At 43.5% G+C, this 24,451-nt stretch overlaps 2 protein-coding genes across 8 annotated transcripts in view; both read left to right on the top strand.

The window, feature by feature from the left end:
* Window positions 1-5,645: 5,645 nt before the first annotated feature.
* Window positions 5,646-6,524, top strand: lrrc30a (leucine rich repeat containing 30a). Its single transcript, XM_076291379.1, has one exon. It carries the CDS (start codon window positions 5,646-5,648, stop codon window positions 6,522-6,524), a length of 879 nt encoding a protein of 292 aa, XP_076147494.1.
* Window positions 6,525-16,342: 9,818 nt separating this feature from the next.
* The window catches only part of LOC143131394 (receptor-type tyrosine-protein phosphatase mu-like), a 194,837-nt gene continuing 186,728 nt past the window's right edge, over window positions 16,343-24,451 (top strand). For all 7 annotated transcript variants that reach the window (XM_076291013.1, XM_076291009.1, XM_076291012.1 and 4 more), the window contains exon 1: window positions 16,343-16,600. In XM_076291013.1, the coding sequence (XP_076147128.1) occupies window positions 16,528-16,600 (73 nt within the window). In that variant the 5' untranslated portion in view covers window positions 16,343-16,527. The remainder of the gene's footprint in view (window positions 16,601-24,451) is intronic.

Genomic DNA, 24,451 nt, shown 5'->3' with positions numbered 1-24,451 from the left:
GTTAGCCGATGCTACCAACAAGGCGGTCAATGGTGGTGCCTCGGCATCGGCATAGCCATGCAAATAAATCACTGTTTTACACCATTTACGAGGCTCAATGTATCTCCACACTTCATTGGTAGACTTCCAAGGGCCCTGACATTTAAAACGAGACATTGAGAACTTTGAAAAAGCACTGGTAGTTTACTTACAAGACGATTTATACAGACAGTATCTTCTCGAAGTTTAGCGTTTGCAGCCATCTTGAATTTAGTCACGATAAGTCGAGCAACGAGTAAGAATGAACAGGTATGATAAGGGATCAGATTCCAAAAATAATTCTGTGGAAATGCATGGATTCCAGTTTCTTCCAGTAGCTTGGTATGGACCAGCCTAGCGGAAAAAATACAACAAAGTAATGCAATGCAATGCAGCCCTGTGCACTAGCCATCTAATGGAAAATGTGTAAGCATACTGACGATCACCCCGCCATCGCCCGTTTAATCGGTCAAGTGTTTGTTTTCAGCGGGGTTTGTACAGGTGTAGCTGCAGTGTTGCTCTTCTGTAATTCGGGGATGAATAATGCGAGGCCGACACCTGCCCTGGCTGCGCTTGGCCCCTGCCCAAACCACAACCACTGGGGGAGCCGCACCTTCAGTCCGCCAGAAAATTATGTGAGTAATGTTGTTATGCCCTGCTGTGCTGTAATAGGCCCGATAATGGGCACTTTACAACAGATTTTGTTGGGAGACGTCCAAATTGTATATCAACACACCGGAGAGACAGAGGGTTGTGAGACCAGAGGCGATGCCATTAGTTGGCTTGTGACTGAAATTAGTCTACTCTCCACTTGTGTGTATGTGTGTGTGTGTGTTTGTTTGTTTGTTTGTGTGTGTGTGTGTTTTTAGGTGTGCAATCACTCTTTTTAAATCAGTCGAACACATGGCGAGGAACGTGGTGTGACATGATTACGTTGAAATTTCACCAGGTCTAATCGACCATGTCACGTGAGACATAGGCTGCCTTTGTTTTCCAGCCCCAGTATGTTGGGTTTATTTTTACTTCCTGTTGCCCAGCCAAGCAGGCAGGGCTGGGTTGGGTGTTGAGAGTGTAAGTCTGTATGGAGCACACTGTCTTGTGGGTCAAGTGACTCACATTACCACATGAAGCCCATTACGGTTGCCATTCAGGGTCAATGGCGCTTTTAAACAACCTGTAAGCGAGCATAAATGGGACATGAACTCCTCTTTTACTCAGCGGTGCGCCTACAGCCTTGGCTGCATATGCTTTGTTCTAATAGTCTGTTATTATGTATAGGACACAAAGGACATTAGCGATCATGGTGATGCACTTGCTGGAAATGCACCATGCATATTTTATATGAGCGACACGGTGGACAGGAACGAAAGAATGCCCAGTCCAACACACAAGTGCTGGCATCAAAAAGGCAGTTTTATTTGTATAGCACTACCTTTCATACATAAGGCAGCTCAATGTACTTTACATCAAAGAATAGCAGATAATAATAAATGAGGGACATAAACAAAAAATATTAAAAGGAAAATATAAAAATATAAAAAGGCATACAAAATCACAAACAAACACAAGAACACTATCTGAAAGTATATAAAAATGTGCACACCCTGTGTGCGCTCTTCAATGAAATGGTGTGTGTGAATTAAAATAATATGGTATAACATACAACATGGATTCTGTGTGTACTGTCAGAACTGTTCCCTTGTATTACCTAGCAGTATGGATTGTGAACATGGCCCAGACCTATAAACAGGAGGCTGTTAAAGCAGAGGGTGTATGCCGTTGACGTTGCCCCAGGTCAAGGGTTGCACCCTGAAGGCACTGAGGAGGCTTATAGGATCTGAGCAGACAGTGATGGATGCGCCACTCATACCAGAGGGTCTTTAAAACATAACAGCGGAGGTAATCAGAGCATTACCGCGTCTGACTCCACGTACTCGTTTCGCGTCAGGCTTTTTAAAATGCCCGTGAAGTTGGGCTTACATGCACATCATTCAGGAACATGTCTAAGGCACAAAGAAATCAGTGATCACTTCTTTTTATGTGCATTTGTGGGATGTGCATGTGTGAGCTGTGTTTGTGTATTGCACAAATTGCTCAGTTTGTGTCACTCTATGATGCATATGTATGCAGATGTGCCTAAACACAGAGCAATGTTGTGTCTGAGTGAGCTGAGATGATCAATTTACAATTATGTATGATAAACAGCTTCTCTTGTTTTTCTTCTCTGCAGACATGCTTTACAAGTAGTCAAGCAAAGTTGCCACACAGATCACAAGAGTAAACGACCACGCTGGATGTTCCTTTGGTAAATTAAAGGTGCGTCACTTCTAATTTGGGTAACGTCACTTCTGTTGAAACTCTCCTAAACACGGTGATTGGATGGAACAGTTTGTTATGTTTTTATGGTCCAGGGTGGACCTGTCAGGATCTGGGGCCTGTACTACGAAGGGAGCTTAACCTACCCAGATGTAACCCAGGGTTACTTTGTTAAACCGGGGTTGACAAAACCTGGTTATCTTTAGTGGTGTTAATCGGTACTACGACGCTGATTATGAAGTTGATTTGTTGGCAACGTATTACAGATCGGGTAGCCTAAATGCCTAAAAGTAAAGTTTTATTCCCACATGTTCTTCAAATATGTGTTACGGAGGATAGCTTACGGAATGTCTGAAATGAGTTGAAATAATTAAATAGCCTAATTTGATTTCATAGAAAGGCCTACAGATGCAACCCAATTCAGAAGTGGGCATATAGATTACAGTAATAAGGATAATTGAATGTTTAAGTAGCCCCCATTGACTGATTTAGTGTATGCCTAATCCTGTGAACATTTCAGATGCAACACCATTGCCAAACGCACATGGCAGCAGGTGAAAATGAAACACAAAAACATTATTCAGAATAGTAGGTTTATATAGTTATAGCTTGCATTAATATTTCTTAATTATGAAAACATGTAGGCCTAGCTTATAGCCTTCACTTGGCCTCTGTTTTACAGCTAACAAGAAACAGGTGTCTTCGAACACTAGGAGGAAAGGCACCAGAGTGTTTTACAGTAGCAGAGGAGTTGGCCATCGCAAATAATAGTGGAAGGATTCGGTCGGATTCTGGTGCTGTGGAAATGTGTAGCCTTTATGTGCAGGGTACAGTAATATGACATTCAATTCAACAAGTTTGTTAAAATGGTGATTTTTATTTATTAGGCCTACTGTAGGCTATGTCCGATTAAATACATGAATGTCCACGTACGGGCATTGCTATGAGACGTCTTCCTAGATCATCTGACAAAGATAACGAATTCCCTCGGCTGACAATCTATATCTTCATAGAGAATATCGTCCGGGTAGGCTATATATATTTTCTGGCGGTCTCTAAAACCCCTCGCCCTGCGAAGAGAGTCCCTCACGATTTGCGCTCCAATGTCGTATATGGATCATCCAGGTACGCCGACATGTCTCGGGAGAAATTGTTAGTGGAGGGGTGGTACTTATAAAGGGTGTGGTTAACGGAAACCTCGGGTTAACCAAGACCATAACCTGGTCGGAGCAGGTTTGAGATGCAGCATAAATTGCCATGGCAGCATACCTCGGTTAAAACCTATCCACCTTTCGTAGTACGGGTTAATCGGGAAGTTACGCCACACGTGATCAAGTTACTCTCGAAGTTACCCAGATAAGCCAGAAACCCCGCTTCGTAGTACAGGCCCCTGGCCCGGACCTTTGAGTTTGTGCCACCCTGGTGGCCATTTTGTGTATTGTCCTGTGTTTGTTTTTGCCTGTTCCCTATGTGCTTTGTGTTACCTGCCTATCACCTGTCTTTGTCTCCGCCCCATCTCCTTATTTGGTCTGTGCTTCCTGTCTTGTTAGTTTTCCCTCCGTTTCTGCCTCCTCACCTGTTCCCTGTTATTGTCTTGTTGGTTTCGTCCAGTCCTCTGTCTTTCTGTTAATTGGTATGTGTATTTCTATCCTCTTGTTTCTCTGTTCCTTGTCGGCTTGTCTCTCTCTGTTTCCTCCTTGTCTAGCCCAAGTCCTGTTTGTTGTAAGTCTAATTCTTAAGTTCGTGTTAAAATAAATCGTGTTTTGTCTGAAATACTGCCTATTGGAGTCTTGCACTTGGGTCCTCCCGCACAATCCTGACAGGACCAGGTTGTTTTTGTTGCTGTTTTTGGAGCCTGGGCTGTCCAGAGCAACTTAGAGCACCTTTAAATTTATATTAATATAAAACATTTATATTATATTTTATTTAATTCCTTGATCAAAGATGAAGAAACATAAATTGTTATCTGAATGTTTTAAACTGAGATTGGGTATATCAGCACATACACCAAAGTGGCATTATAGAGGGCATGGACATCAAAAACAACGCATAAGGAAACCCTGTCCACATTGGGGGTAGGTTTATATAACACCTCAAACTGGTGCTCTTCCACACAGACCTTTCATTGCTCTGAAATGAAAGGCCAGAGATTCATATCCCTCACCAAGCCGTAATGGGAATACCCCCTAGAGGACTGCTGCTTTTATTAACGGCCGACCCATACCGCCGTAATCCAGCTCTTCAAGCTATCTAATACAGTGTGAAGTAATAAAAGCGGATGGGCTAGAGGCCTTAGTGCATTTAGAAAACAAGTTCATGCGCTAGTTGTTGTTGTTTTTTTGTGCATAATCTACTCATAATTTGTTATGACGGTAATCGATCTGCCATCTGGATTACCAACGATGCAAGAATGGTTGGTGAAGACATTGGTAGGAGGTTGTCAACAACTGAAATAGCCGTGATCGGAAATGAAATAATGACCACAAATTGTTTAAGCAAGGGGCTCACAATGTCCAGGGAGGCAGTGGCTATAAATAGAAAAAAAATATGTGCACAGATAATTAATGGCAGAGTCCGATTGGGAGTTCTTACTGCGCACTGATCAATTCATTGAATGACTGAAATGGCTATGCAAATTATGCAACCCTTGGCCACCATTTGATGAAGATTTTAAGAAATGGGCCTGATTTATTTGAAGAATGCCCAGCTGAGGGAGCAAAGGTTCCCCAAAGGCATGTATGGAACATCAGACGACTTAAATAAAAATGGCCGTTGCGTGCCCTTAGCACAATCAAGGTTAGTTAACACCAGTTGAGGAGGCCGAAGTGACAGGGCCAGCTGGACAGGGCCAGGGGGTGTGAGTGTAACTCAGTAAGAGGTGTTTCAGGCCCTCCTCCTTCAATCTTTCAGTACAGCCACTTCAAAGCCCAGCCTCAGACAGCCCAAACACACACACCAGCGCGCCAACACAAAGACACGCACATATGCACGGCTCCACTCTGGAGAGTCCACTTCCCATATTTACAGTATTTGAGCCACGAGCATGGGCACCAAGACTCGACCCATGGAGTGGGTTCCAACGCAGCTGTCTGGATACCTTTACCAGACACTCCGGAAGAGGTTCTGACATTCTAAAATCGAAGGTATTGTTTTTTGCTATTATTGTGAAGCACTTCTGGAGTCTATTTGACATTTAAGAATCATTTGAATTCTGGAGCCAGATGCCCAGCCTCTGTTGGCACACTGCTTGATTGTTAAGGTCTGCGTGTTGAAGGGTGTGGGTTAAACAGAGACTGAAACAGAGGGCCAGGATGGGGGGCAAGCAGTCGAAGAAAACTGCCGAGGAGGATATGAAGAGGCAAGCGAGGAAGAACACGGGCCGTGTGGAGAGCCTCACGTCGGCCGAACGGATCCGCCAGCACACCACCAAGCAGTTCGGACAGGTGGTCCTCAGCCTGGCGCGTCGCGGCATGACCGAGCCTCCCCAGGAGCTCTGGGAGCTGGTGGAGCTGGAGAAGCTCAACCTGTCACTCAACCGCCTCCGGGCGATACCCTCCGCCGTCTCCGTGCTGCAGAACCTGGTGGTGCTGAACCTGTGGGGCAATCAGCTGGCCAGCCTGCCGCCGGAGATCGGGCAGCTGCGGAAGCTCCGCGTGCTCTTCGCCTACCGCAACCACCTGACCGAGGTGCCCGAGGAGCTGGGCGACTGCACCAAGCTGGAGGTGCTCAGCCTGGCCAACAACCAGATCAGCGGCCTCCCCGCCAGCCTGTCCACGCTGACCAACCTACGCAAGCTCAACCTCAGCCACAACCGCATCGTGCACGTCCCCGGCTGCGTCTACGCCATGAAGAGCCTCGTCTTTCTCCACATGGCCTGCAACCAGCTGGAGAACATCGCTGACCAGATCCAGGCACTGGCCGACCTCAAGATCTTCATCGTGGAGGGCAACTGCCTCCACGCCCTTCCCAGGATGATCTGCTTCCTCACGCGGCTCGAGCTGCTCAACGTGGACTTCAACGACATCAAGGACGTGCCTGCTGAGTTGCACCAGCTGAAGCGGCTGGAGAGACTGGCCTGCCACCCTCTGGACAAAGGCCTGCACATCATGCACAACCCCCTCCAGAAGGGTATCAAGGAGGTGATGGAAGGGGGGCTCACCGCCCTCTACAACTATCTCAAGTCTACGTAAGAGACCCGTGACGGGGGGAGGGGGGATTAGCTCCCTGCAGGCACTCGCATGGAGGATTGCCTTAACTGTTTGGATAAGAGAATTTGAGAGGAAGGACTTGTGGTAGTGATTTTCCACTCACGTCATAGGACTGAATGTGAAGAACAGTATTGGAAAAAAACAGCTTTGGAAAATGTGATTTAACAAATAGAGCCAGTAGAGAATATGTACTCATTTTTTAAAAAAAAAGGATAATAAAAAGATTATTATGAGTGACTTTAAATCACTCAAGCTAGTCAACAAATGTATATTCTTTTTTATGATACCAGTAGCTACAAGGAATTTAATACATTTTTATTATGTAGTTGTTATGAAATAAATAACAAATGAAACTCCTTGCTGGCAAAAAAATAATGGAAAACACAAAGGTACCGCTTTCTCATGAAAGAGGCGGTGAGGAAAGGACACAGAAAGCCCAGCGCAAAGAGAACAAGAGAAAGAGCAGCTAGCCTTCCAGACACCAGAAGCTATTAAGCCAGAGAAAATAGCTCTCCTGCATCACCAAAAAGGTTGCTGATGTCACGATCTCTTCCATCTGTACCAGCAGTCTGGTGAGGAGGGGGGGCCATGTTTAAGACTCCCAAGTGTACGTTAAACAAAAGGTCCGTGGGTATAGCAGTTGTCTCGGACAAGGATTGGATTTCTTTCCCCATGCACAGTGCACTCGCCCTGCTTGTGGGGGGTGGGTGTGTGTGTGTGTGCTCATTTTGAACGTGCTGACTCAGGCCGGTTGACCCCTGGTGTTCTCCGGCCTTTTTTAAGAAAGCCCCAGGAGAAGTACAAGAGCAATTACGAGCTACATCCCATCTAGAGTGAGGGGCCGAGGAAGCTGTGACAGAAACGGCTACTTTCCAAACAGAAAGGTCAGCGTGTGCCTCCTGTGCTTATAGCCGCCGCCTGGCATTGTGGGAAACAAAGAAATAAAGAAAAATAAAGAGAAACAAAACTGTCAGAGAGGCCTGACAGAAATGTTAAATGTCAAAAAAAGTCTTAAGCTGAGCAGCCATATTTGTGTCACACCTGTCAGGTGAATAGGATTGATCTGACTTTAATATTTAAACTCTTACAATCAGACAAGTGACATATTTCTCCCTCTTAACAGAACAATCAGTAGAGCACAATTGGATGTGTTTTTCCCCCACAGCTGTTGGTAAGCAATCAAAGGCTCTCTGTGAAACAGTGATTGACTTCCTCAGGGGGTTGCCAACGAGAGGCCTGTCAGCAGATTAAAACACCTCACTCGTTTACGAGCACCTCCATCTTGGCGGTTGCTGATTCAGAGGTAATGGTGAAAAACCTTAAGACTAACCCCTCACCTTTTGTAACGCACTCACTGAGGGAAACTGTTTGTGTTTCTATCAGAACACATCATTGCTACCAACCCCCCCCCCCCCCCCCCCTAATTTATCATCTTATAACTTTTGTTCCTTCAAAATGAAGATTCAAATGGAAACTTTTCTGGTGTGAAGATTGTACTGTTTTGTGTGTAAATACATTTAAAATAATGTGATTAGGCTTAACAATTTGGAATGTAAATGTTAACTTACTGTTTATTTTCCTCAAGGTTTTCTCTTCTTTGTTCAAAATATTTGACGAAGAGAAAGAACACAGTCTGTTGGCATTTCTTTTCTATAATTTATATTCATTCGTTGTCTTATTAACTATGTACTGAAATCCTCCACTATATCAACAAGGATAGTTTGCTTATTGCTGGCTACTCATCCTTTTGTTCATTGTCTTTATTTGCATAAAGAGGAAAAGCAACCAATGTCATCTGTCATCTTGTTGGTTTGTTCACAACATTTCACCACGGCAAGTTGGAATCACCCCATGCTGTGGCATTTGTGGACATACTTCATTAGGTCTTTTGCACCAACAATCCATCAACTCATTTACCGGTCTTGAACAGGTAATGGTCCAGTTTTGGCAGGGGTTTCATTTTATAGTGGTATCTGCGAGTTGAAAATATCCCAGGGCCTTAGCTTTTTGGCATTAACACCACAAGCTTAGGGGAAACTTTATTATTTTAGTGATAATAAATACAAATGTACTTTTTGGCACATAATATATGCACATAAATATAGTTTATATATATATATAAATATACTACATAAACTTTCAAATCAAAGAAAGTAAGGACGGCCCATCAGTTTGTTTAAAAGGCTATAAGAACAGGAAAACAGTGACCTCTACTGGCAAAGGTCATTAAGGGGGTCTTCACTAGCCTAGGGTAACAAAGTAAACAACACAGGAGCCAAACGTCATCACCTTTTTTTCTTACACTTAGACTTTTGGATCATTTTGCTTGATGTAGTGTGTGTGTGTTACACAAGATATTAATGTGTTGTCCTTTTGCCTTTTTAATTGGAACTGGACCATATTTGTCCATGGTGCATAGCCAAAGAAAAGCTGTAATTATGATGGCATTCCCCACCACATGCCCTTGTTTGCCAAAAGGGAGGAGAAAGGGCAGGGGTGCTGAGTGGTTAATGATGACAATATTCTGCCAGAGTCGACATGAGAGCGGCCCCTGCGGCCATAGCACTTAGTGAGCTCTGAGCTCTCCTCGCCAGGCTCTGGCACTGGGCAGACATGAGCACAACACAGACACACGGCCCCAAGCGAGGAAAACTGTGTTGCGATCATGTGCAGCACACTGTCTTGGAAAAAGGAAAGAATGCAACAGCTAACTCTCCCCCACACACACACACACACATCCATGAATGTGTGCTCATTGAAACACATACACACCCATATGCTATACACACAGGAACATGAATACACACACACACACACACACACACACACAGTAATATAAACACACACATATTTATGTGTGTACATACACACACACATAGGCAGCCACACAAACATACACACAGCGTACCCTTGACATAGAAATCATTTTGGCAGAAAGCCAGTTATGCCTTGGTGATTGAAGTTTCACAGAATGTGTACTCATCTAGATGGGTCTGCAAGTCACTGTGTGTGTGTGTGTGTGTGTGTGTGTTGTGTAGGACTGGAACTCTTCAGCAGACAGAACAGGTGTTCCATCTCTAAGGCCATACCCTGGTGGATAACAGCTTCCTATATGCTGGTGCTGGTGTATTCCTTTACCACGCTGAGGTCGCCGCACATTCATGTCTCTGCTGAGCTGCCAGTGAATCTCAGCTGGATTTTAGATTGATGGGAGGCGGAAAAAGACCTCGGTCCCCCAACAATAACGCCACACAGTTGGGCAAGTCTTGACACATTGTGTTGTGTAGCCTCTCCGTAGTGACGGATCCAATGGATGAAATTCACACACACCCTGGTGGGATGCTGTGCTCACCCAACCCCCCCTCCATGCACGCACACACACATACACACACCCCACCAGGCACCCCCTCTCTTCCCTCACCACACCCCCAAAAGAAAACAGTGAAAATGAATGGTACAAGCCCGGGCGCATTCGCACGGAGTCCCATTGCTCACTGTCTCCTTGCTACCTGCACCAAATCCCTCAGACGCTGCAGGCGCATTGTGTCTTTGTCTTATCGAGGGGGGAACTCGAGCAAGGTTAAACTGACAGTTCATTCACGTTTGCTGCGTATCCCTTTCAGGAAAAGTGAAAGGCTTGGTGGTGGGGAGTTAAGGCTGGTTTGGAGGGTGTGTGTGTGGTGGTGGTTGGGGGGATGGAGGGGTCACAGTCCAATTTCCAAACACTTGGCACACATAGACTGACCCCCCGATCTGCGGGCTCTACCAATACCTTTATAGCACAAGGTTGCTTCTATAATCCTATGTCACCAAGGAGGCAGTTGATACGGCTTCCCTTCCAAGGGCTGCACTTATCTCTATGTGAAAAAGAGACAGAGAACGGAAGGGGGAGAGAGAGAAAGAGAGTGAGAGAGACAGAGGGAGGCGGAGGAGAAGGGGCAAAGAAATGCTCTTGGCTCCTCGTTTTTTTCCGCTCCTCTTTTCTACTCTGTATACACTGATTAAAGCACTTTATCTTTGTCCCCCTCACTCTGGCTGGTGTCAACCTGGATGCTGTTCAGCTCCTGCGTCCTTCTCCTTCGCAGCTCTTGCTCCCTGCACTTTCCATGCTTTTGTTCGGCACGGTAGTGGTAACTATGCTCGCTAATTGTGTGATGGGCAAAAGAAACTGAATTGTGTGTGTGTGTGTGTGTGTGTGTACATGTGTGTGTGTCTAGAAAATGGATGTCCACTATCATCTGCAGTTTCACACACAAAAAAAGCTTTTTTCCTTGAAGCAGATCACATTATTGACCTTGTGCATTTCCTGATATGGGTCAATAATTGCATTAGATTGCTCTCCCAGGACGTGATCAAAGATACCATGTCCCTGTGTAATGACCTCTTATTGATGTTGACATAACGTAATTATGACCGCCGTGCAGCGAAGAATTTTTTTCTTCCATTTTTTTTCCTTCAGTAAGGAGCATGGAACTTGTTGTAGCCCCACAAGGATGACACGGAACCATTGTTTTCTGTTTTGATCCGTCAATCCCCCCCCCTCCGGACTCGACCCCCGAATAGAGGGTAGGGCGGACACAATTTTCTGTGAATATCTCGAGAACCGTAGAGCCTAGGATTTCAAGGGGCCATGTCAACCCATCCCATCCTCATTTGATGTATAGTCCCACCTAGTTAAAAATGAAAAAGTAAATGTAATGTAATCACAGGTATCTGTGGTTGACAGGGTCAAAAATGCACAAAATTGGAGGTGTAGGGTCATTCTGACACCCCCTGAATGCAGGCCAAGTGTCATGGAATTCCGTTCATGGGGGGCCATACAATAGATTAATTTATATGTAAATTTAGTGACTATACACCAACTGGCCTGTAGATGGCCGGACACAGTTTTCTGTGAATATCTCGAGATCCATCCTAAGATGACCAATATCCAATCATTTGATATAGTGCCACCTAGTTAAAAATGAAATCTTTGGCTGACAGGTTCAAAACTGCATGGAATTTGAAGTGTAGGATCAGTATTACACCCTCTGAATGCATGCCAGGCTTCATAGAACTCTGTTCATGGGGGACCATACAATAAATGAATATATGTGTACATTTCAGTACTTTTATGTGTTGCAAAGAACATTGCAGTTCTTTTAGTAACAGAACCATCATGTAAGAAGGAGCGCTTTCGCAGGTCTTTTATTCCATCTGCCTTCAGAATGTATAACACTACTGTCATGAAAATTTGTAATGTTAATGTAGTGTCTGAACTTCATTATTAATATGTGCATTTTCCACTGTACATGTGATGTGAAACTTTTTTTCACCATATATTGGTTCACTCTGCCTCAAAGTATTGGTGAAACCCTAAGGCGTGTTGTTTTTTAGGTGTGCTTGTATGCTGGGCATACTGTATACAACTTTCTTACTCTCTTATTTAAATATTACTGGGCTATTGTGACAAGTACATTTCCCAGCTGTGGGATCAATAAAGTCTTATCTTATCTTATCTTATCTTATCTTATTTAGTGACTGTACACTACGCATGCACACACACATGCACTCATGAACACAAGCAAACACACTCATAAAGATACATGCACACACATGCAGGCACACACATAAACACACACAAGCACACGCATGTACACACACATACACACAAGCACAGACACACACACACACACACACACACACACTGGTATGCACACATTCACACACACGCACACACACACATAAACACACACACACACAGGCATGCACGCACAGACTCACATGCATACACACACACACAGGCACATACACACACACATAGACACAAACATGTACACGCACGCATGCACAAACACATCCACACCAACATAAAAACACACACATGCAAGGCAAGCAGGCACACACACATAAACACACACACACACCCCATTCCCCCCACACACCCACTCACAAGCGAACACACACACACACGCACAAACACATAAAACACACACACACATGCAGGCAAGCAGACACACACACATCATTACTCCACACACACACACACACTCACAATTGAAAACACACACAGAGAAGCACACATATACACAAAAGCAAACGCACACATGCACACTCATTTACATACACAAAAATTGCAAGAGTAGGGGATGGAGTAGGAGATGGAAACAAATTGACAAGCGTGATTTATTTTTGCGGAGAGAATGTGCAGGACTGAGTGGCGGTCATATTTTGTAGCACTTTGTGGTACATCTAGTTGAGTTGATGCTTGGTGCCTTGCACCTTCAAGAACACAGAGTTGCAGCCGCAGACAGCTATCCAGAGATCTGAGCTTCAACCCTGCCAGTATCGATGTAGGCACAACTGAAAAGACAGAACCTTTTTTTTTCATTTCACAAAGTCATATAGTGACAGTATCAAATCCAATGGGATTCAAATGCAATATGTCTGGAAATGAAAGTATGACTCTTATAGCCATTTTGACGAAGTACAAATCCCACAGCAGATCTCAAAGACCAGTAGGTAGACAAAGGCAGAATGTAGGGAAATAGTCAAGGGGCATCTGTCTGGAAAATACATGCAGGGATCAACTATGTCCTCTTCAGTTCTGAGTGTTATTGTTTCAAACTTTAATCTTCAAATGACCAAGACAGAAAATGTATAATCATGTATCACAATGTCCTACATCTAAAGCAAGCTCACTGACTCCTTAAAAAACATCTGGCAACAAATAAACAATATTAGCTCATTTAATTTTTACATTTTAGTGATAAACCAAAGCCAGTGTATATGCATCAGAAAGTGTAAATCCGGATTTTCAACTGTTAGACCTATTGTACACTTAGCCTAGTTTTGTCACTGTGAAATATATGTGGACGTGTTCTAACCTACCTGTAACTTTAACCTATCCTATAGAATAACACAACCATATAAACAATGGATCACCTGAGGGTCCAGTTTAAGATGACCCAATTAATCCACATGGGTTCCCATATTGATGGACCATTGGGAAGGTGTCATGAATGTCCTCTGCATGGACAAGGCCATTTTACTGATACACTGATGATAAATGACCATTGTGAGAAATGTTCCCTCTAGTGGCCACATGACATAAGACAAGCAACATGCAACTTGAAATGGACCATGCTGCTTATGGTCAGTGGAGAGTAGGGAATTGATCTCAAAAGTTGGAGAATACTTTTGAAAGTTGTATGTGAAAGTAGCTTAGAAAGCCTCCATTATACAAAGAAAATGATTGAAAAATTAGTATCAGTATCAAGTAGAACAAAACTATTTGCATGTATTTGGTGTGATTTGGTCCATACCATGGTTACATCACCATACAGTTACATGTGTATAATTGTGGTGAATGTTATTGAGAAAATGCTGTTATATTTTTTCTGTTGTTGTTTACAGCAATGGTTTGTGTTGAAAAGTTAACCCTGGTGTCTTCTCTGAGGCCTGGCTTTCTTCAAGACCAAGGGCTGATTCCTATTGATTGTGAGCGCCACAGGGAGTCGATGTGCCTTGTCTAGCGGAGTACATAATTATATATGAAAATGTCACAGGACTGTGCCCTGGAACAATTGCTGTGAGACAGCTGTGACTGTGGATCTCTGGTGGCCTGCTGTGGATGAGAAAGCCCAACAAATCACTTAGACGGCATCTCTGATAAGGCAGCTTTATCAAGAATACAAGAGACCAGGACAAACCAGCTGCAAAACCATGGAGACAATCTCCATTAAGACTCTATTCTGTGCAATGTGTTTTGGCCCACTGACATAAGAACATAATCTTAAAGTACTTACATCTGACTTTATAATTAATGGATTGATTTTGTCAAATCATGAGGGATCATGGAAATGGTATTTTTAGTCCTTCAGAAAATATGCACTGTAGGTAAAAACCATCCTTTCAATTAGATAGTTAATAATAGTCGATAATTTGTACTTTGAAAACTTGTCCAAAGATAACATCTACCCATCAGATCTTTGGCACACACTGTCTTCATATCTCCATGGCACCACCCTTCATCTGGGCAGGAAACAAAGTGCCATTTGCATGTTATGATTGCACTAAGGGACAATATGAAATCAAGTACAGTTCAACCACTATGGTCCATCCCACTGTAATTAAAAGTTAACCATATACCACACTGGGCAAATCATGTTGGCAATTCATTCTGCTTCTAAATTAGACAATGTGTTTGCTCTCAACTGCATTGTAAGAGCCAACACTGCTTTTTAAAGTCAACTGAGTTTTCATTTTGCAATATCCTGGACTTTATTAGACTGCATGGCATGTTCAAATATAAATCAACTCCCTTACACCATTCAAGAGGAGGGGGAGATCAGTAACTTGTTTTTATGTCTTGATGTGTTCAGTGTTGTCTTTGCATATCTGTAGACTCCCCTCATTTGAGAACATTTACGTGAAGGACAGTTTTCCAATTACTTTCACCTCCCCATGCCTGCGTAACCAAACTGACTCACAACTGGAAGAGAAGCTGCAGATGAACTTTACGGAATTGGCTTGGTATCTGACAGCAGTACTTCTTGTCCATGAGAATATTTTGGTTGAAGTGTTTGCCTTCAGGGGGGTTTGGTCCTTGCCAAAGGCCAATCCCAACTGCTACTGTAGGTGATATGCAGTCTTACTTTAATATCATATTTTCTATGAGGAGGAGAACATATTGGTCTCTTAATTATTTCCTTGCTCTTTGAAACAGTGTTAATAAACCCATGTGCATTGTATACTGATATGGATAGAACTCTTATTATTATTTTTGCCTTGTCAGTTTTTCATATTATTTCATCGACTGCTTACATTAGTGGAGCAGTGGTTATTACTGATCATATCTCAGGCGTTTTCACAGTTATTCACTGAGTATGATAACCATAACTTGTAGGAGGAGAAGGATCTCGGAGAGATTTTGAGCCCCGGTTCTTTGTTTTGCGTTGTGGCGCAGAGCACAGCGAATCTGCTACCGTCACCATAGCACTGAATGAGCCAGTTTGCTGTCTGCCGTAGGAGGAAAGAGGACAACACAGCCCGCTGGCAGGATAGCAGACCGACGAAGCGATAAACACAGAATTTAGAAACACAATTTGTGAAGCTACTGCATTCAGTCAGAAATAGTAGGGTTTTGAAAAGCACGGTATATATATATATATATATATATATATATATATATATATATATATATATATATATATATATATATATATATATATATATATATAGTATACTATATACTATATATACTATACTATATATATTTATATATAGTTATAGTTAATTGGATGTAATAGCCCTCCTGGATCATAAAGACACAAATTAGCTTTAAAGCCCCTTAAACAGTATTGTTCAAAAGTAGCCTAATCACTCATCCGGTGACGAGTAAAAAATAGCTTTGCAGATAATTCCATGACTTGATCATGAATCCATCATACTGTTACATATTGGTTATATTTTAGGAATGAGGGTAAATAGGCTACCTACTCCCTTCCATTAAACACACACTTTTAAGAAGTGATAACGCGCAAAGTTGTTTGGCTTTTCCTGTAGCCTGGTGCTCTGTTGTCCACGTCCACTGGTCTTTTCCCTATTGTCACATTTTCCAGTTTGCCATTCAATTTACTAATTAGTACATGAGAATGCGTTACAAACTGTCTAAGTCAAGTAAGCCAAATTAGGTAAAGGGTACAGAATTCCTCTAGCTTTCGAGGTGCCGCGGAGCGCATAATACCCCCTCTATCGGAGAGAGCTCAGTCTCCAGCCCTCTCCCCATGCATGGTGACGTCAGACTCCTCTTGGCAGTCTGGAAGTCACTACGAGAGTAGAGCCGCTGGAAGGATACACAATTAACCAAGTAGGGAAAGACGGAGAAGAAACCTTTCCAGTGCCAGGCTCCAAACTGTAAAACCGGGAATATTTTCACCGTCAAAGCGGAAGAGTAGCACCAATATTGCCCCAGAACTGGGGTAGCGTCCGCAACACTCCCGCAATGGATAGAGTTTTAACTTGTCTCCTTGCTGCTGTCAGTTTACTGGTTTCAGTTCGAGGACAAGTATTCAAAGGTAAGACTTATTATTACTTTGAAGTGTTGTAGAGCACCGAAAGCTTATTTGAAGTGACAAAGATTCCGTGTGTCGCCAAGGAAGGCTACTCGAAGTTATCGTTTTCGTCTCTGCGTAGTCTATACGTAGTACTTCTCCTTAGACAAGTTTGTCGGTGATTGCTATTACACTTACCCTCTTTTCATTGTGTAGGGGTTAAGTTCTGAATGCCGTTGTGATGGAATTTAGTACGGTTCAGACATTAGTCTCAATAATGCTCGGGTTGTCGCCCACAAATTGTTACTCTTTTCTTCTAGTCTGAATGACGTGCCTCGACTCTGCGCAGCTTAAACTTTTAATTTAGTCTACTTTGTGGAACCTACTTGACCATATTCAGCAGTATTAGCGCTATTTTGTAGAGGGTTCTTTACATTTTGGATATTAAGTGTATTGTTCAGAAAATAAATAACGGCCACGGTTCTATCCGTCCGTACGCGTCGTTCTTCGTGTTTCATGTAGTGTGCGCCCTATATCTGGTTTGAATTTAATCAGCTTCATATGAAGTTCGTCTGAATCAGGAGTCTCGCCACTCTCATAACTCGGAACATGCATTCCAATAAATGTGGCCTTTCTTCTTAACTATTAAGTAGCCTTTACAATCATTGTCTAATGCGATGAGAGCGCTGATATTTAGTTATAAGTGTCTTAATAGCTTGGGAGTTTAATCTTATCAATCCAAGCCGCTGCTTTTTATAGATGTCGATCTATTTTTACGCGGTGCGTAAAGGGGCAACCCATGTGTAGCACACTGGTGTAGCAAACAGTTGTTTATACTTCAGCATTTACCGGAATTGTTTGTTAAAAATGTGGGTTACTTTATTTTAAGGGTGTCTATCAGTGCGTCTTGGCAACCTGCCAAAGTTAGGACGGCAAGGTTATTATAGCAGGTATAATAAACTTGGTTATTATAGTGTGTGCTAAAAGTCTTAATTTGCACTGAGGCTTTTGTACAACTTTATGCATTTATCATCAAGTTTAGGCATACGTGACATTGTCAGTAAGCCACTTTATGTATTGACTTAGTCACTTATTGAAAGTCAGCCTGGGGTCTTTTTTATTTGAGCAGAACTGACAAACTGAGAGGTGATACTAAGATTTTAACAATTTTGCAGTAGTTCACATTATAGGCTTAGCAATTAAATGTTGTTTTACACCAATAAACATGTAAATTTGCCTGTTAACCAAATATGGCCTGACGCAATTCCATTTTTGCCGACTGGTGACCATTATACACTTTAAAGGCAGTGATCTTAACTTTCTGCAACTATGTTTAGTTTGTCTTTTATCATCACCAAATTGTCCAGGCATCATAGGTTTATGCATTTACGCAGAGTGGCTCCATTCAGATACATCACATAGACTAGACTACCACTCGGAACTCTTGTCATCCCAGTTAAATTGCATTTATGAACACTGCTGGCATCTGTGTGCATCTCAAATGTGCCCTTAAATCTCATTGTGTCCCTGTCAAAATATAACGAGGAGCTTTTAGTTCCTTCTTTTCTAAAGTATTGTTATCTTTGCCCAAACCGAACAAACCAAGAGTGAAATCACTTTGAATGATGCAGTGCTGTTCATCCGCTGTCAAACGGTCTCCTCTTGTTTGAGGGTTGGCCTGATGGTGGCAGCAGCGCTTACATATAGGCTAGGCATACAGTACGATGGTAGGAGCCCTGCAAATAACTTCTTATAGGCCTTCATATTGAAATAATAAATATACACATATTCCTCAATAAAGATAAATCCATTATGCAGTGCAAATGCTCACTGTATTTACTCAATAGGGGTAAATAAAAGGAAACAAACTTAAATAAAAAATGCAAATTGAGTGAAATATATTACTAACACAGTAATTAAAAAGAAGCGGCAGTTGTTATTGTCCCAAAATGTTCTATGGAGGCAATCGCAATCCCCACATGGATAGCCGTTTACTTTTCTGATAATGCTGGAGGAAAGATTTATTAGAATTTAATTCCCGCCACGAAATGCTAAACTCCAATTAAACTGCGGTCCAACTAACAATCACTCCAGTAGTTGTTGCTAGCAGCTCCGCGCATGTTGACCCTGATATGGAGGGCCGACTCTGCGCCCCTGAACAATATTTTGACTCGTGACAAGGAAACACAGGATATCCTTTCAGGTCTTACCGCCCGCACAGCCTTTTACTGCGTCTTCCGTAGATTGAAAGCTGTAATTGTGTTATTTTTGCCATGCGGTAGATATGTCATTGTGTGTCGTGGGCATTGTTCTGTTAGCTGAACTTGTTGACTGTGCCTTGTTCCTTTGGATCAGACGTGTGCTCACGCACGAGGCCGTGCCGGATTATTGAAGAATTTGTCCTCTCAGCTGAAGCTGTGGAGCAGAGTTTTTAATTGTGCCACTGGGGAATTCGTTGTTCATCCCTGTGATTGTGAATCAGCGGGGAATACAATTGAATCTCTGCATTGTCCAAAGAGACATTATTCAATCTCTGTACAGCAATAATATATCATACTCATTATGAAATTAGTCTCAAGCTCAGATCATGGAGTTGTTTCTGCCAGTGCCTTTTGTGTGCAATCAATTTGATATTCACTCAAAACCATATAGGCTACTGTTGACTCTTCCCTATTTAGCTTTGTGAACCCTCCACCAAATCAGTCAACCCAGTAGTTTTTCAGCATGCTGTCGCAGAATTCCACCCTGTCTCGCCGTATTTGTTGTGGCGGCAGGAAAGTAAGCAAGAAAGCAAACAGTTCTATCATTCTGTCTGACCTGCCTCGCTCCCACGGCCTTTTCCCAGTGTACCTACAAGGTGTCCTTGGCTGGCTGAGCACTGGTCGAAGAGCTGGTGGGCAGCAGAATTAGTCATGGCAGGGCCAGGGCATGGCTAGATACTACGCTGTCAGTTTGACCGCACCAGAGACCATAATTACTTATTAGACTGTGCGACTCTGCTAAAGACGCTGAGCAAACACGGCCGAAGCTAATTAAAGCGGGCACTGTCTGTCTCTCCTGTTGGGGAAAAACGTGAGCGCGGAAGAGCTAATGAATCATCCGCATATGCAGGCTTCAGGGCCACGCAGAGAAGCTCGAGGTGGCCAGGTGGTCCGCTAGCTGATTGCGCTGTGCACATCCGCCAGGCAAACACAAAGGCGACTGACTGCTGATAAAACAATCCTGGACGCGATCGAGTCACCATGACTCATTAGTCGCTACCGGATACCCGCCTCGCATTCCTTTGTAGGTGACTGTGTCAGTCCGAGAGCTGAGAAAAACATGGCTAATTAATCCACAAAGGGCCCACAGCGGCCTAATTTTATGCGGGCTTCGGATGGGATGGGATTGGTAAATTGTAGGCTCCGTCTGTCATGAAAGGAAAGAGGCGTGCCTCTGTTTCCCGTTGTTGACATCTTATTTTTGCAGGTGACACACTTGGAGCAGGTGGCTGAGATCCCCTGTGCCAGTCTTTCACTTCTCCATCTCCTCCTCCTTTAGTGTATGACCACAGGCAAATATTTCCATTACTGTCAGCCCGCATCTGTGTGGTAGACTCCGCATTCATTATGCTTCCTCTCCTTTGGGTTGTTAGCTATGCACAGGCCTTGTTTAACTCCAATGTGTTGTTCTCTTAAATGTTCGCCTGGCTTAATTAACGAGCCTAAAGCCCATTGTTTTATCCAAGGAAGTTGTGAAATGGTCTTCCACACACTCACATGCTTCAGACAGGAAATGTGTCCAGGTCACCTCATTGTGCCCCTCACAAACATGTGCGTCAGAGACATAGCAGAGAGGATGAGCAAATAGCCTACTGATATTCTTTTGCAAGCCCACTTCATCCTTCCACATCCAGAGAATACATACTGCCCTTCTAAACAGGGTTAGTCTCACTTTGTGTTGTTTATAATTGTTGCCAAGTACTTCCATGGCCAGTTTTAATCCTCACAGTTTACTCATGTCTAGACAAAATGGAGGAGGCATAAATATTTGCCTGGGATTCAAGGACCATGCAGTGCCAGTTCTTAAGAAAAATCATTATTTATTTTTTATACTGACAAGTCTAATTATTTTAGGCACATTTGGGCCATGCGGGCTATGTTTATTGCCCTGCAAGAAGAGGGCATAGACTTTGAATGGGTCTTTATTAGTCGTTTTAATTGCGGATGGAGGATGGGTGAGAGTTGTATACGGCTGGTCTTTAGATAGGGGATGATGAAGTGTTTGATGTTGACTGATGAAATTCACAGCTTAGTGTGGCCCCTCGGAATTCCGTCCATCCCATTAGCATAAGTTTGTCATGTCTGTCCCTCTGTTTAGCCTTCACCACCCCATACTCTCCTCACCCCTGACCAGGAAAGAAAGCATTCGATCCTATCCAATCTACCCTGAGAGGGCCTGGAGATAAAACACCTCAACTCGATGGTAGAAAAACACTTGAATAACCCTTTTTTGGCACCATGTGTTGACTTCTCTTTATTGAACCAGTGTTTACAAACTTAACACTAGGGTTTTAAGTTTGTAAACACTGGTTCAAAAACACATTGTTTTGGCTGTCATGTTGGCCCTGGTTTGTGTTGCTCAACCTCTCCACTCTCTCGACCATGAATGGTGTAATTATCAGCCCGCATTCTGTCTTAAAAGCCCCATCTTAAGCCCGCTAAACCTAATCTATTCCACTGAGCGCTAGGTTCAGGAGTAACAGTGGAGTGGATAGGGCTGGATTTAATAGTATTAATAGCCTCATCGGTGAGTGGTCACATTCAACCTGTCATCTCCCAGGGGCCTTCAGCAGCCCTAATAACAGCACTGAATTCTGGGAAACCAGGAAGTGCCTGTGTTTTCTCTGCCTGACACACTGGAATAACGGTCGGAGCAGAGGGGAGTTAGTGTTTTTTTTCCACAACACTGGCCCCACCTTCCTCCTCTGCCGGCATAACACTCTTAATAACAAAAAACCCTGAAACCCAGTGCCTCGAAGAGTGTTTTGTGGGGGAAATTAATTGTGAAACATTGCTCGTTGAGACTCTGAACCCTCTGTTCGCCTGTCTCGGCAGTTACCATAATTATTTTTCCTGCAGAACTTAGGCGGTTCCACTGAGTCTCCAAATATAGATAATGAAAAGAGCTTTGTAATGAAATGACTTCCACAAATGGCACTGAGGCTTCGCCTGACTCCAGTTATGATGCAGTTTATGGACACTTTCAAAAGGCAGGAGCAGGCCACCAACACACTGTATGGAGTGCTACTCGCTGTGTGTCCTATACTACAGCAATACGACGTCTCATTCGAATCTGGTTTAAAGAGGCTTAAAGAGGCCCCCAATGGGCTAAAAATGCAGGACTTGCTGAATGTGCACCTCCATATCAGTGTGTGTGTGGGGGGGATTAATCGCTGTTAGGGTCAGCAGCTCTCCATATTAAATATCGCCAGCCCTGAGACGCTTGCCAGAGGCAGGGGCTAATCCACGAGCCACACGAAGCTGCTGCTGGTATTAAGACAAGGCGTAAAAGACAATATGCCTAAGGGGGAAATGATAACGGACAAGTAATAATCAAACCCCCTCAAAAATGTCAGAGGTGATTTCTTTTTTTTTTGGGGGGGGGGGGGGGGGTTCTCAGAAATTCCTAACAGTTGCATGTGTGCTGGGCCGTGGGTGGGGGTAGGGAAAAGAGTTTCTCTGTGTCACACTGGTTGGGCTAGAATGGAAGAACAGCTTTTGAGAAACTTTTTCGCAGTAGGTTATCAATTGGGGGCAAAAAGCTGAAAGTATGAATAGTTGACACATTTTTTTTTTTGAGTTCACAGTGGGACACCTCTTTTACCTTACACTCTCTTCTTGACTCTCTCGAGGTACCGCAGGTGTTGCTGGCGGTGTTGTCTGCCAGTGACGGGAAGTAGCCTAGGTGAAAGCCTCTGGAACCTTCTAGAATATTCTCAAATATGTATTCAAAGGCAGGGGAACTGTAAATATTTCATTGCGTGTTATATTTCATCATTAGCATTAGCATCATTAGCATAACTGTCCTAGGCATTTGTCCAAGACTATCATCTATGTGCATTTAGCAGTGGGAGATGAAAGCGAGCGCTTTATAGACCACAGGCACTAATGGGGAAGAGCACATGGGGAATAGGCTGTGTGAACAGCGGGGTTGCCGGCGGGGGGTGGGGGGGGGGGGCACCCCCGAGAAGTATGCTTAACCCATATTGCTACAATAAATATGCAGCTGAATCTATGAATTATATGGTAATTCTTCCCCTGAATTGGCCATCTTGCGTGCTGCTAAGAATGGCGTCATGCAAATGTCGAAGGAAAATACTAGGCGATAATTGTGCTGTTTTTCTTCTTCAACAGAGGGATGGGAATTAATTTGATCTATCTACTGTATCTATCTATCTATCTATCTATCTATCTGTCTATCTATCTATCTGTCTTTTTCACGTTTGTAGTGCAGTTGTTTTTCTGAAGTGTATATTATGTCTGTATGCTCTGTTCATATCCATTTGTGTGTTTACTGTATACCTTGTCACATTTCTTTGTACAGTTACCTGAGTTTGTGGCTCCTGCTTTTTTGGGTCATAGTTTCTCCTCGTACCTCTGTGTAACTGAGTATTTATGGATTTATGAAGGACCCCAGGGCTGGGTCCGTTCCTCTGTACCCCATATTTCATCTGTCCTTGATTGATGAGCCTGCGTATGTATGTCATCCACTTATAAGCTGCGAGAGCAGGGGAGCATTTGCAAGGAGCATGGGAGAGGTCCCTTGTGGTTTGGCCAATGTTAAGTGAGGTTAAGAGTACTTTCAAAAATTAGAGCAGTTGAGCCTTTTAGGGCTAAACTAGTTGTCAAAAGGAAGGAGGTCCGGTAGTGGAGCAAAAAGCAGGTCAGGTCTTTCTCCTTGTGTCTCTGGAACTGACTGACATTGTGCAGTTCAAAACCGGATGGGCCATTTTGATTGGGTAAAATTAGCCGTTCTATTTTTTGAATAATGTTTATCTTTAGAATCGTGGTTATACTCCCCTGGTTCCCATTCAGAGTGCACTGAGAAGAGCATCTAAGTGGTTGCACGCAGTCAGTTTTGTAAGCGCGCAATGCTGTGGAGTTATGCAGTAACGGCAGTTATATCTCAGAGTTTATTTATTACGCTCAGGGCGGGCAGTGTGAGTCAGTCTCAGGTTGCTGAGGTCACAATAGGCATTCTAGGCCACACAGGGAGCATTCCGTGTGCAGAATCCAAACATAATTATCCAAACATTTACAGACCTCATCACAGTGTCCTTTCATTCCCCCCCCCCCAACCTCCACAGTGCTTCAGTGTCCATCAAAAGTACTTGAGTGGAATGTCGACTGCAGGAGGCCATTTGTGCTGCTTGAGGAGCAGACGTGGGGGGTTCCTACATTAGAATGCCTCGCTTTTTTGACCTGACTTCATTTTGTTAGTTGCTTGACTCTCAGCACGTTTGCAAATCCCCATCCCCCCTAGGATCGGAAACCCAGTCTTGCGGATCTCAGCAGTTGAAGACTGCGGCTGTCGTAATGAGGCTCGCAAGTGCGGCCACCAGCGCAATAAAACAAGGCTCCTTGAGGTTCACCGACGAGACGGCAGCATGAAATAAGCCCTCCAAGAAGATAAACGAGGCAAATCTCAAATGGCCAAAATCCAATTGATGGCAAATTGGGCAAATCCCTCTCAGTTTAGATCGGCCTGGAAGAAAAAGGCACACTGTGTGGTACAACTTGGGCATTGCAAGGGAATTAAACCTTTGTGGGCTTTTTTGCCACTTGCTCAACTTTTTACTCCTAATTCCATCTAATCCTGCCACTGAAGATCGAA

The sequence above is a fragment of the Alosa pseudoharengus genome, unplaced genomic scaffold, assembly GCF_046254945.1.
Source record: "Alosa pseudoharengus isolate Yale_2024_CS ecotype anadromous, Long Island Sound unplaced genomic scaffold, YU_APseudo_1.1 YU_APseudo_1.1_scf_18, whole genome shotgun sequence".
NCBI classification, from domain to species: Eukaryota; Metazoa; Chordata; class Actinopteri; order Clupeiformes; family Clupeidae; genus Alosa; species Alosa pseudoharengus.
Note: the sequence above shows the minus strand (reverse complement) of the source record. Positions and strands in the feature narration are given on the sequence as shown.

Bases quoted from the DNA above. Each gene is read 5' to 3' on its own strand.
- lrrc30a (XM_076291379.1), top strand. From the start codon at position 5,646: ATGGGGGGCAAGCAGTCGAAGAAAACTGCCGAGGAGGATATGAAGAGG.